General features: G+C 47.1%; 1 protein-coding gene across 1 annotated transcript; it reads right to left on the reverse strand.

Moving 5' to 3' along the window:
* Positions 1-9071: 9071 nt before the first annotated feature.
* FZD7 (frizzled class receptor 7) lies at positions 9072-13932 on the reverse strand. Its single transcript, XM_067740972.1, has one exon. The coding sequence runs from the start codon at positions 13058-13060 to the stop codon at positions 11336-11338; it is 1725 nt and encodes a 574-aa protein (XP_067597073.1). The 5' UTR covers positions 13061-13932; the 3' UTR covers positions 9072-11335.
* Positions 13933-14576: the final 644 nt, after the last annotated feature.

Consider the following 14576-nt stretch of genomic DNA (forward strand, 5'->3'; position numbering starts at 1 on the left):
GGCGGACTCTCAACCACTGCGCCACCAGGGAAGCCTTCTACCTATATTTTCTGATTCAGGGGTTTTTAATCTTGGTTCAGTGGGTTTTGGGAGGTAGGAGGAAATTGTCTGCAGTCTTGGTCATATATGCATATGACCATATATGCATTTTTCTGAGGACTGAGCCAGTAGTTTCCATCAGATTTTCAAAATGATCTATGATTCCTTGAAAAGAACCTCTGAGTTCTTAGTTTTGTTCTCTAGCTGTAGTGAGGTATTGTAGCTAGTCTATAGAAAAACTAGTACTTAGAGTTCCAACTATACGTTCAGCTCTAATCTAGTTATGGCGTCATGGGGCAGGAGAAAATGATTTTGCTTGATAACCTCTAAATCATATTTCTAAGGGTGCTACTACTTTATTTGGCTCCAAATAATTTTCCACATATGATTCAATCATTCATTCTTTTATTTAGTTATCCAACAGATATTCACTGAGTGTACTAATTTCCTGGGCTGCTGTAACAAATTACCACAAACTAGATGGCTTAAAACAACAGACATTTATTCTCTCACAGTTCTGGAGGTTAGAAGTCTGAAATAAGATGTCAACAAGACCACGCTCTCCCTGAAGCCTCCAGGGGAGGAATCGTCCTTGCTTCTTCTAGCTTCTGGTGGTTGCCAGCAATTCTTGGCATTCCTTGCCTTGTAGACACATCACTCCAATTTCTGCTTTTGTTATCACATGACGTTCTCTCCGTGTGTCTCTCTTCCTCTTCTTTGAAGGACAATAGTCATATTGGATTAAGGATCCACCCTTCTCCAGTATGACCTCATCTTAACTCAGTTAACTACATCTGCAATGCCCCTATTTCCAAATAAGGTCACATTCTGATGTTCCAGAAAGGACATGAATTTTGGAGGGACACTATCCAACCGAGTACACTGAGCATCTCTATGTGTTGGATATCACACTGGGCACCAGAAACTAAATATAAGACAGATCGCTGCCTAGGTACTAATACTACTTAATGACCTTGTTTAACTTTTTTTTTTTTTTTTTTTTTTTTGACCAGTAGTGTCCTTTCTTCTTGGAATTCTTTTCGTTGTCCTGGGGTGATGTAGGAGTGTCCCAGGGTGATGATGGAGGTATTTAGGTCTCCACTTTGTTTTTCTTCTGTATCTACATTCCTGTCCATTTTTGTAGGGAGCAAGAGAGCTGGAGTGCATCCAATAAGGGGCATGATTCACTTTCAGCAGACAAAATAGCTACAAATTCTCCCTTTCATCAAAACATGAATTTGTAATAGATAAGCAACAAGGATTTACTGCATAGCACAGGGAATTATATTCAATATCTTGTAATAATCCATAATAGAATATAACCTGAAAAAATATAACCGAATCACTTTGCTGTACACCTGAAACTAACACAATATTGTGAATCAACTATGCTTCAGTAATGAAAATAAAAAAGAATTCAAGTGAATCATGAGTATGTAGGGCAACTCTAAACAGATCAACATTACCAGAGTACTCTCTGCAGAGCATGAATGGTGGGAGATGAGGCTGGAGAGTTAGGCAGAGACCATGGAAGGCCTTGTATGCTGTGCTTAGGGTTTTCAACAAGGAAGAGACATAGTTATAGCTGCATTTACCATGTTTCCCTCTGGCATGGAGTGGGGATGACTTGGAAGAGGGACCACAATGAGGGCAGGGAGCCCAATTAGGGGGACATTACAGTGATCTAAGCAAGAGATGGTGGTCGTGGGGAAACTGGAATCCAAGTTGGTTGGCTGATTGTAGGGGTTAAGGGAGAGGACAGAGCCAAGGATAAATTGCAGTTGCTGGCAGAGTAAAATATTGACTTTGTCATGGCAGGCCACGATGCCTCTTAAACACCAAGAGCCTGCAGGTCTGCAGGGGAAGACAGTGGAGAAAGCCAGCCTCCGACAACCATAGGGGGAGCGTGATTTTCCTTGTAACCGCCTTCTCTCCCCTGAGGCAAGTCCCATAGAGGAGTTACAATAACTAGTTCTCTGGTAGAGAGATGCCTGCTTGCCTTTATTCTGCCAACAGTGCTCTCTTACCCAGGATGCCTCTGGTAGAGAAAGGGGACATCTCAGGCTGTGGAGTGGCAGAGCCTAGGTTGGCTTTGAGACATTCTTTTGTCCTTTGACCATCTTAGCACCATGCACACAACAAATGAGCTGAAGTTATTTCCCCAAACTGAATAACAGCAGTGGATTTTTTTTAATGCTTAGAGGGAGCCATTAACTCATTTTCCCAAACAACTCCCAAACTCCTTAGGGAACCTGTCATTATTTCTCAAATCCTCATCTTCATGGGGAGTTTGGAGATTGGACTCAGAGTGAACACTTGGGGACCACATGCAGTCGTCATGCAGACTTGGATGTTGATCTTCTGGAGTCACTTTGCCCAAGGGGGGGCTCTTACTGGGCTCCCCTGCAACCACTTTTATGTAACAACACAATGAGATGAGCTCAATCCAAATCCACTTTGGCTCCACCAGTCACCAGCTCCCCCACTGGTGGCCATGATCCTCCTGTGATACCCTGCCATGTGGGGTAAAGTCATTAAGCATAGATAATGGAAAAACAGGGTCTAATACCCTGCTAACAAGTAACGCATGACTTGGAATAAATATATTTCACAATCCGAAGAAAAGCTAATCACAGTTTTAGAGTTATTTCAGAGAAACAGAGCCTATTCTATGGGTACCAACAATTCAGTAGTCAGGGTAGGAAAAAAAGCAGAAAGAGGAATGCAGTACAGCATAGGAATCAAGGGGTCTTGGGCAAGTAACTTAACCTCTTGGTGACTCAACTTGCCCTATCTTTAAATTGGGATAATAGTATCTATCTCAGAGAGTTGTTGAGAGAATCAAATGAGATAAGATGTGCTTAGTATACTCTGCATATGCGCCTGGTGCATCGAAACCCTCAATTAATGTTACCATTCATCATAACTCTGGGGCACAGGGAATGACAGTAATGATCTCTCAACTATTTCAACTAATAGTTGTCAAAGGAATGATTGAATTGAGGTGTCAGTGGTTCAGAAGCAGGGCTGTGTTCAGAATTTTCTCTTGCTATCTTGCTCTCTCTCCTTCCTGGGTTTTCCCTTTGATTTTTTTTTAAACTCATTCCATCTTTGTGTTTCCTTTTTCTTGGTTCACAATAAGAGGTAAGAAAGATCTCTAGGGTAAAAGAAGTGTCCCTGAGGAAAATGACGCTAACTCCATTCTGCTTTTTCTTTAAGGCTGATCCTATGCAGAAGGCTAAACTTGGGTTAAGTTCTTTCATTTTTTAAATCGAATAGCCAGGATTAAGAGACGCCATAATGTTTACCCTACATGTGCAGTACCTGTCATGGAGGTGGAACCTACTGAGTATTTCTGTTTGTAAGCAGAGTCCAAACCTGGTATTCTGACTAGCAGAAAATTGCGTTTTATGATTTAAAAATAAGAAAAGGCAATCTAGGTAGATTCTGATTGGATAGTAGAGATCGAATTTAGATTTTTTTCAGCCTCCATTTCAACTGATCAGACAGATTTGGGCAATGCTGAGAGACGAGCACAGTGCAGTTATAAATGCATAATAGTGGTGTGTGTGCTGAAAGGGAACTTAGTTATCTGGAGTAAACATTTTGTATAACCTGTAGGCCAAAAACCACTTGGTGAATGGAAGAATTGTATGTCACCTTCCTCTCATCAGAGATGAACTAACTGAATTTCCTTGCTGTTTCACTTAACTCTTACAGTGAAATAGATTCCCACCTTAAAAGAAATATGAATCCACTTTTGTAGAGGGAGTTCCCCTAAGTGAACCCTGAAGGGAGAACTTGAAAGCTTAATTTTTAGCCTTCCTTTTTCTCAGCTACTTGTGCTAGCAGTAAAATAAAACATCTTTAGGACTTGAGAGGATGATTTGGTTTGAACACTTGTTCTTATTTTCTGGGGCTCTTCTGACTTTATCAAGCCTTTTGGCTTTTTTTTAAGAAAGCTGTGGGCTTCCCTGGTGGTGCCGTGGTTGAGAGTCCGCCTGCCAATGCAGGGGACACAGGTTCGTGCCCCGGTCCGGGAGGATCCCACATGCCGCGGAGCGGCTGGGCCCGTGAGCCATGGCCGCTGAGCCTGCGCGTCTGGAGCCTGTGCTCGGCAACGGGAGAGGCCACAACAGTGAGAGGCCCGCGTACTGCAAAAAAAAAAAGAAAAAAAAAAGATAATGACAATATCAGCAAAGTACAAAGAGCCAGTCTTCACTGCCCTTGGCAAAGTGTTTGTGCAGTCATGCTCCCTTTCCCAAAGCTGGTCCGAATCATCCGTCACTCCCCTGTCCACCTTATGTCCCTCTCCTTCTGGCCACACCCCATCTTGAAGCTCAGATTCAGGGTCTTTGGGAATCCTGAGTGTATTCTTCATTATGGCCTGGCCCAGGATTACTCAAGACACTGAACAAGCTGCTTTTAGCCTCACTAGTTTCCCCGTCTTCAGAATGTGATCAAGATACCAGTAACCACTTGTTGTACTTTAGGACAGTGGCGAGAAAGATAGTTTGTAAACACCAGTGAAGGTATTTCTGGCCCACTCCCCACTTGAGAGGCTGGTGTGGGAAATAAGTGAGGTGAGAAGTATGTGCTTAGCTCTGGCTAAGACTCAGGATAACAACTTCCAGAAGTCAGTCTGCTAAACCCAGTGCCTGGCACAGCACCTGGCATGTCCTAGGTCCTCAAGAAACAATTTGTTGGCACTGAAGATAACTCATGATTTTTAGCTCAAGGGCTTATTCTGTACATCATCTGCTACAAAAAGCAACTCAGGGACCATCTGCCATGCATCCCTCCTTCCAGCTAACCCAGATTTGGAAACTGGAACTAAATGCTACATGCCATTTGTTTTCCTTTGGAAATTAAAAAATATAACTGGTGCTAGGTTATGCCACACAAGTTTCATTGTTCGTTACTACATTTCCTATCCACCGTCCCACCATACTCTCCCCAAGATGCTTCTCCCTTTGAATGAATTGTCCTCCAGAATCTGCAAGGCCACGCTGAAGTTCGGGGATCACATTTTCTAAGGGTAGGTGGTATGAGGTGGTTGTCTTACCTAAATCAATTGAGCAGCTTGTTTTCATTTATGGACTCTGTGGCACTTTATCTCTTCACTTTTCCTCCCTTTGTTTCTGCCCCTAAATGCCCTTTCTTGCTTCTATTCTGATATGCCCGTCTCTCGGAGACCACTTCTTGAACTCGAAGCTGAACTGATGTTAGGGAAATGCCACATAAACAGATTTGCAGGTGTGAAGCATTTTAAAGGAAGCTCAACAGCAAAAGAGGTGGCCTTGAGCTCCCCAAAAGGTCCTTCCAAAGTGAAGTAGACCCCCAGCCAAAGCACACTGGAATCCCTCATAGTAGTTTCAATATTCTTTTGTTAGTCTGAAGTCTTCTGAAAGAGGCTTTAAGGACAATGACCTAGAGAAGCATTTAAAATTTTGGCCGGTATAACTGTTCAGAACCAAAAACCTTTGTCCTATTATTTCAGCCACATAAAACGTTGATTTGGCTTTGAAATACCCAGCAATGAGAATTCCAGGATAAGCAGACTGCAGCCAACCTGGTTGTGATATGGACGTGGTCTTTGAGAGAAACCAAGAAGATCTGATGCAATAAACCCCTTTGGCATTGAGGAAGGCAGACTCCCAGTGGCAGAAAGCAATTGCTTATGAAGAGGAGTGAGGAGAAGATGGTAGCTAGTTGAAGAAACTAGACAGCCTCCCAAACTCATATTTTGGCTTCAGTGTACAGTAATACACTAATGATTTTACTTTTTGAATTGCGCTTATAATGGCCGACGGAAAGTTCATTTTCCTTCACTGAGCACACAGTGGCTTGGTTTGCTGAGAGGTGGGACACACTGGCCTACAGGAGGAAAAAACAACCAGTCAGGGATTTCAAAATAGCCGCGGATGGTCCACAAATGGATGAGCCATATTTGTACTTCATACCAGCCGCTTGGAATCGCAGGATGCTGGAGGAGGGCCTTGGTCTCAGACGTCAGCTTCACCAGTTGAGGAAAGCAAGGCCCATGGAGATGAAGGAATTGATCTAAGAGCATGAAAGTTATGGTGAATCACATAATCTGAGTTCTTGGGAAATGTATTCTTGCTGGATACCCACCCTCTGCAATTAGATAGGTTATTCCCACGACTGAACCTCCCAGTACTTTTAGAGAGAGGCTGTGTGGCATGTTACAGGGAGTGTGATGAGCTCAGAATCTGAGGACGGGAGATGATTCTTTCCTCTTCCTGTGTCACTTCAACTCACTAAGCCTCTCAGCTTCTTCATTTTTAAAATAGGAATTATTCCATGTTACGTGATTGTTACCATAATTTTGAGGATAAAGTCAAATAGTGAATGTGAAAGCAGCCTTTAAAACAGTAAATGCCACCAAATGTCAAGTACTATTATTCTAAATAGCATTTGGGCCTCTGTGATGACACTTGTCAAGTTCTTCCTGGAAAGATAATTAGTTGCTTATTCCTCCATGGGGGATGCTGTCCTCCCTCACCGTGAACTATGCTGCAAGTTACTTTAGGTGGAATGTGTCTTTCTTGCTTTTGTCTGTAATCCTGTAATCCCTTTAGTACCTGTCATACTACCTTTTCTGTAGTGGTTGCTTGATCAGTGCTTCTTGGACTAGATCACTTATAATAAACTATTGTCTTGACTCAACTTCCCTTTCTCCACCACTGTGGTACTGAGAAAATTCCAATTAGAACTTTTTTTTTTTCCAACCGGAGAGCAAGAGGCACAATGTGTATTTACCAAAGACCTGACATTTTAATGGTACCTTTTTAACTCGTTCACTTTTCTATGAAATGTGAGGAATACAGATTCAGAGGTAAGAAATATCGCTAATGGGAAAGTAAGAGTTGAAAAACCAAGTTTTATGAAATCACTTTAATGTCACTGATAGTGAAATAAGAGAAAAATAGAACAGATCTATGAAATATTTAAGTCCACATTGGCGTGCTTCGGTCTCTACTAGAATTTCCTGGAGCCCTGTAGACTGTTATTCACCATCCACATATGCATATATAAAAATATACCATCTATAAATAGCCACCTGCCTTTTCAGTGAAATTAAAGATGGGAGAGTTAGAAGAGAATTTCCCAGTATAATTACAGGGCTCAAACCTACAGCTGTTACACTTCTATAGTTCTACCCAGAGAATTTCTGATATCTCTATTTTCTATCAAGCACATTAAAAAAATCTACTTTTTCTTTAATGGTGAGATGTTGTCAACAGGACATTTATTGTTTCTCACCAAGATTTCTCACAAACCTACTTTAAACGATTAGGTGTTGCAGAGGGTTATTGTATAGACTAATTTTGTTTTATAAACTGAAGAAAATGTTCACAAGTGTTTCTGCTCCTTAACTAGGGATTAACACCAAACTCCTGCCAATGTTTTTCCTAAACTCCACACATGCCCTTTCACAAGCACTCTCTCTCTCACCTATTTTCTGCAAAGATGCACCTCCTTAAGGATCCCCAAGCCTCTAAAATTCTTAGGTAAGAACCTATGACGTTAGGACGTACCACATTGTGAAAGGATTAAACCGAACAGTTTTATCTTTGCTCGCAAAAAAGCAGCTAGTAATTTATTCATACACAGTCTTTGTTCCCTCGCTAAAGACAAGTGCTCTGCAATCTGAGCGCCCTGCAGGACGAGGCAGCACTGACAAGAGAGGAAGGGGACACATTTACAGGAGCAGTCACATAGCTCTCCCACAGAAGGGTCTAAGTGCATTCAGCAGTTAATTTGTGAGCAAAAAACCCCATTGGGAGCCTTCCACCTACTCCAAAAGCAAACATTCTTAACAGGCAGTATTACTGTGGTGTTAAAAGAGGCATTCTTTAACCTAAAAGGTGTCATTTTATGAGCAAAAACGGGATAAACCTTAAGAGACTTGAAGTCGCTCTTTTTTTCCTTCCTCGAAGCCAAAATCTTCACAGCTTAAGATGACCTCCCACCCATTGTGATGTTCAAAACCCAGGAGGATCTTAAAGCCGCTTTGCACACAGTGCAGCCGCAAGCCTTCCTCCTCCTGGTGAGGACTGTCACTGGTTTTCATTCCATGTGTTTGTAAAACACACCAGCCATGTGTGTGAGCCTATTAATTAAAACAAAAACAGAACTGTTTCTGTTGAGCTTTAGAAGTACAGAAACTTAGAGCCAAAGCAGGGAAGGAGAAACAGCAGCGTCCTGTCTGCTGCTGTGATGACTGCCAGAGAATGAGGGGACTCTATTATGAAAAGCCAGCAAATAGACACCTGAATTAAAGTGAAACAACGACAACAAAAAAAGCTAACGAGGCTTGTATTGGAAGTATTTAGAATGCCTTTATTATTTCCCTGAGGGACTGTTTAATATCAAAGTGCCTGGATAGCGAAGGCTTCTCGGTCTAATCTGATTCCAAAGTTAGCCTCTCTGACAAGAGGAAAGAATAGCTTCAGTGGCTTCTGAGGCCATCCTGGGGTCAGGCGTGGAGTCTATTCCTGCCGGAGCTGCTGAGTCACTGCCATCTTGGGGAATCACTTGACCTCTGGCTCAATTGACCTACAAGGTAGAGTGAAGCCTACAGCTGGGAAGGCTCCACGTGCAATGCCCCTGTTATGATCTCTGGAATCAACTACAGACTTTCCCAACCACCTGAACCCAAAGGATTTAAGTCCCTACAGTTTAGATAAGGGGCCTTAGAATACAAAAACACCAATCAGTGATTAAAAAAAAAAAAAAAAATCTCAGAATTCTTCCCAAGGAAAACATCTCCAGAAAAGTGGACCAAAGATATCTAGTCCTCTTTCAAATATGGACTGTATGCCTGAAGGGTAGTAAAAACATGGATCACACAGCACCCCTCTAAAAGAGATGCTTATTCTGTACCTTCAGTAATTTATCCAGAGCAGGATGTGAAAAAGCTTAGTGGTGTGTGTGGTAGGGTGGTGTGGAGAAAAGCCAGAAGCAACAACAACAGAAAAAAAAATAAAGGACAGTGAAGGCATTCATCACACTCTGTGTTTTAAAAGGCAAGAAAAAAAGACCTTAATATATATAACATCTTCCTCTATGAGGGACACATACAGTGGCATACCTCCATACCATCTTTCCATAATACAACATTCTATTCTTTGGCTTACATAGGAACCATAAACTAAATATACGTTCACTTTGTATTTAAAAAAAAATTTATTTGTGATCTGTACAAGTGATAAAGTGGGGCTTCCTTGTAGATTTTTAAAGGCAAAACAAAACAAAAATCCAAAGTAAAAATGTATAAATACAATATATATTTTCTTACAAAAATGGGAGATTTACAAAATATACATACTGCACTTGTCTCTATTTTACAAATTTCACATGCAAGAGATACAACACAAAAGATGCCAAAAACTGTGTAGTGGGAGTTTTAAAAATCTGACAAATCAGACAGTTTTGGAGGTTTAAGGAACACAAGGTCAATGTTAACTTTAATATAAAAAGCAGCTCCACTCAACCTAACATTACATATATAAAGCAACTTGTACTCCTGACAGTACCCTCTATGATTTAAAAACTATTTAAAACAGCATTTAAAGACTGTTTTGAGAAATAGGATAGTGTTGGCAGATTGGAGGGTGGTGTCAAAGGTGGAGTAAAGGTTAGCTCCCATGATTCTCTGCTCAGCTTTAGCCCATTACGCAAAAGAATTGGAGTTCTATTATAAAAAAAAAGTACATGATTTAAGATTAATAAATTTAAGTCATCCAGCACATTTCAAAGAACTCCAGAATTACTTTGAAGTTTACCTTCTTTTAATGACTTTCCTTAAAAATGGGGCCCATGGTTTGAACTGTCCACTTCACTCACTGTCATTTCTGCAGGTCACCTTCCCACCCGGCCACACAAAGACAGGGTCAGCATACACATGATATTTTATAAACGGATTTATGGAACAAAGGAAACAGGACAAAATGCTTTTTTACTTTTTAAAAAATTTAACGTTCCTTTATTATGAGGCTAAAGGCATTATGCTTCTCCTTTTATCTTGAAGGATTCAAATTGGAGTGAAAAAAACAGAAAAAAAAACCTAAATGCAGGTTTATAGGAAGAAAATAAAAATGGAGTGGGAGATTTCCCTGAACGTTTTAACAGAGCCTGTTAGATCATGTGTTCTGAATTAAATTTACTTAAAACAAACACAACAAAACCCCTTGCATTTCCTTTAGCCAACTCAGAACCTCTGACGGAAGGGGGTATGGAAGCACACTGCCCTTCACTTTTCCTTAAAAAGGAATGTTTATCGCAACCAAATTAACATTCAAAGGGAAACTTCAGATTTGCGCTGCTTTGCCTATAAAAGTTGCTGTCTTCTTCACAGTTGTTCCTTTCCACAGGGAGACACTTGTTTCCTCTTTTGTCTCTTACAACAAAGACAGGGGGGAAAATGCATTCCTGTTTTGAAAAGCAACAAGTCATCACTTCTTTTCAGGGTATTAAACCAAATAAAACACCCTTCTTTCTTCCTCCTGCCTTCCCCAGAAAAGAAAAAAAGTAGTAGAAATACCTACTACTCGCCGTCTTTCCCTTGTTGCAAAATGTTAGCTTCATTTCTTTTGCATCCTCACATTAGGATTCTAGGAGGCAGGCCTCCCAAGACTTCAAAATGCTTACTTTACAAGACTTGAAAGGAGCAGAGGAGGAAAGACAGGCGGGAGGAGGCAGGCGAGGAGAGACTGTAATGTCTGACCCTGGAAATTAACCCATCTGGGCTCCAGTATGGCCCCAGTGAAAAGAGATTACGGTTTGACCACCGCTTAACAAGGACTCTGCAGGGAGTCCTCCCTTTTCCCAACAAAGCAGCCGCCGCAGACAGAGCTGTGCCTTTCACCCGGGCCTCACAGGAGTGAGGACAGGCCACTTGTCTTGCAGCAGGGGAATCGCTCACAGTCCCAGTTCGGCCCCAGAGCCGAGAAGAACTCACAGCAACCTTCTGATCTCAATCTTTTCGATTGGCCCAGGTCGGTCCGTACCGTACAGGATTAACATGATGATGATCGTCATCATCCTGCAAGTCTTTGCCAGAAGTCTTTTCATCCAAACCGTCTTTCCACTCAGGCCTCTTTTCCAAACCCACGTATATCTCTACCTATATCTTCTCACTTCTAGGTCACTTCTCACTGGAGCGTAAGGTGACAGAAACAAGCCCCCCCCTACCCCGCAGTTCTTCCCCTACCGCGCCTTTCCCCCTGCTAGGGGGTGGGAGAAGGAAGGGTGGGGGAGGGGCCGGGGCTCATACCGCAGTCTCCCCCTTGCTGCTGTGGCTGAGTCTGTGGTAGAAGCGGCGCCACGACTGCAGCGTCTTGCCGGACCAGATCCAGAAGCCAGTGGTGATGCCGACGATCATGGTCATCAGGTACTTGATCATGAAGACGGTGAAGTCGGGGCTCATGGGCGGGAAGTGGCCGGGCGGGCAGGGCACCGCGTAGCTCTTGCACGTCTGCAGGAGCCAGGTGCGCTCCCAGTGTTCGCGAAAGGCCTGCTCGTAGAAGTAGCAGGCCAGAACGATGGTGGCCGGCACGGTGTAGAGCACGCTGAAGACGCCGATGCGCACCATGAGCTTCTCCAGCTTCTCGGTCTTGGTGCCGTCGTGCTTCATGATGGTGCGGATGCGGAACAGCGACACGAAGCCGGCCAGCAGGAAGGACGTGCCGATGAAGAGGTAGACGAACAGGGGCGCCAGCACGAAGCCCCGCAGCGCGTCCACGCTGGACAGGCCCACGTAGCACACCCCGCTGAGCAGGTCCCCGTCCACCTGGCCCATGGCCAGGATGGTGATAGTCTTGACAGCGGGCACCGCCCACGCGGCCAGGTGGAAGTACTGCGAGTTGGCCTCGATGGCCTCGTGGCCCCACTTCATGCCGGCCGCCAGGAACCAGGTGAGCGACAGGATGACCCACCAGATGGAACTGGCCATGCCGAAGAAGTAGAGCACCATGAAGAGGATGGTGCAACCTTCCTTCTTGGTGCCCTGCGCCACCGTGCGGTAGCCGTCGTCTGAGAAGCGCTCCACGCACACCGCGCGGTCCTCCAACAGGAAGCCGGCCACGTGCGCCACGGCCACCATGAAATAGCAGCCCGATAGGAAGATGATAGGCCGCTCTGGGTAGCTGAAGCGCCGCATGTCCACTAGGTAGGTAAGCACGGTGAAGAGCGTCGAGGCGCAGCACAGCACTGACCACACGCCCACCCAGAGGCGGGCGAAGCGCCTCTCCTCCTCCTTAAAGTACATGAGGCCGTTGGCGCGACCCGGCTCGCAAGGGGCGCCGCAGTCGCGCTCCCCCAGGAAACGGTAGCCGAGGTAGGGGGGTACCTTGAGCTGGCGTGGGCACGAGAAGGGGAAGGCTGAGCGGCCCCTGCCGTCAGCGGCCCCCGGAGGCAGCGCGGTGAAGGGCAGGTCGGGCATGTAGGGCGCGGTGGGATAGGCGGTGGGGCCGCCTCCCGCGCTGCCGGAGCCGTCCGAAGTGTTCTGGCCCACGCAGATCTCTCCGGCGCCGTGCACGGGGAAGTTCTCGCAACGCAGCCGCTCAGGCCACTGGAAGCCGAACTTGTTCATGAGCGCCTCACAGCCCTGGCGGGCACGCTCGCACAGAGAGCGGCACGGCGGGATGGCCTTATCGAGCACGGTACACACGGGTGCGTACATGGAGCACAGGAAGAAGCGCAGCTCGGGAGAACACTGCACCTTCACCAGCGGGTAGAACTGGTGCACCTCGAGGCCCGCATCCTCTTGGTTCGTGTGACCCAGCAGGTTGGGCAGGATGGTCTGGTTGTAGGCGATGTCCGTGCACAGCGGGATGGAGATGGGCTGGCAGAAGCCGTGATCCGGCACTGAGATGCCCTTCTCGCCGTGATACTGCTGCGCCCCGGCGCCCGCGGGCAGTGCGCCCAGCAGCGCAATCACCAGAGTACACAGGCCCAGAGGCGAGCGCGACGGTGCCGCGCAGGGGCCCAGCATCGCCGGCCGCGGGTGCAGCGGCGTTCTCAGCCCGAGAATCGCGACAAGACAGCCGGGAAAGGCTGGGATCCGGGGAGGCGCCGCCGCGCCGGGCGCATGAGAGTCTTCGCGGCGCCGGGGCTGGGCCGTGGGCGGTGCGCAGCCGAGGGCGCTGCAGCTGGGGTGCTCGCGCTGCGGGGGCGCCGCCGCCACCTCCGCCCGGCACTCGCGCAGCAGCCGGGGGCCCAAACTCGTCTGCCTGGGCCGGGGGCGCCGGCGGGGGCCGCCTTCTCCGCTCGCCGCGACGTAACGGTGAGGCTTTTTCTGCGGCGAGGAGCAACAAGCGTCTCCGGTTACCCTTCAAAGTTTGCCCAAGTCTCTTGACTCACAGCGCACAGTAACGCGCGCGCCCCCCACAACAAGTCCGGCCCCCGAGCAGGCGAGAGCCGGGCGCCGCCGCTTGCTAGCCAAAGCCGCCGCCTCTACGGTGCTGCTCCGCCTCCTCGCCTCGAGGCTCCGCTCGCCGCCGCCTCCTCCTCCTTCGCCTCCTTCTCCACTCCCCGCTCCTTCTTCAGCCCCAAAATCTTGGCCCCAAGTTTTAGCCAAACGGCTGATTCTCGCTGAGTCCGATCGGCTTCTTGGAGCCAAGAACTCAGCGAGTTCTTTCAAGAAATCCAGTCACACTGCGTCCAAAGCTGCGAGATCCCGGTGCCCTTGGCCTGGGCCTGGCCTCTCCAGCCCCGCGCAACCCTGGCTGGTGAGTCCCAGCGCCCGCAGCCGCCGCCGCCCGCCGGGAGGGAGCGCAGAGTAACGCCTCGGAGCCGCTCAACTCGCCAGAAGAAGCGTTGGGCTTGCAGGGTTCCGGGCCGCCCCGCCCCCTCCCCTCCCCCCATTCACAAACCACTCCGGGGGCGGGCCCTCGAGCTCCAGGGCGGCCCAATGGCAGCCTTTGTTTTCTGTGTGGCCGCCTTTGGATTGGGTGGAAGTCGGAAGGGGCGGGCTAGGGAACCGGAGAGGCACTGTCCGCAGCGCTCTGGGCGGATTCCTGAGGGGAGGGGCAGGGGGCTGGGAGGGAAAAGTTAAGAAAAACTTTTACCCTGAATTCGCTCGCCTGGGGAGGGGGGGAGCGCACCAGAAAGGGAATTTGCTTGAAAGATTTGTTCCTCTTCCGGATACACTAAAATACACATTCCTAAACAGAAGGGCGCACACCGGGCAAGGCTTTTGCAAGGAGAAGCTGAGAATAGAGCAGCGCCTCAGCGGAGAGAGACGTAATCCGGAGTCACTTTAGCTCTCCCCGGGCTGAAAATGCTGGGTTTGGCTGGGCGCTTTTAGGTAGCGGGATCCTAAATGTGGGGTTCGGTATGGGGCAAGAAAGGGGTGCGCCTCGCGGATTGCTTTTCTCTCCCGGGACTCAGACCACGTGAGGCCACAATCCCCTCTCACCCCCTCTCCCCGCGGTAAAAAGGAGGAGGGGCCGCGTCCAGGGAGAAATCGGAGTCGGGCGGAGGGGGCCGACTTAAGGTAGGAGTAAGTG

Source organism: Pseudorca crassidens, chromosome 6 (genome assembly GCF_039906515.1).
Source record: "Pseudorca crassidens isolate mPseCra1 chromosome 6, mPseCra1.hap1, whole genome shotgun sequence".
Classification (NCBI taxonomy): Eukaryota; Metazoa; Chordata; class Mammalia; order Artiodactyla; family Delphinidae; genus Pseudorca; species Pseudorca crassidens.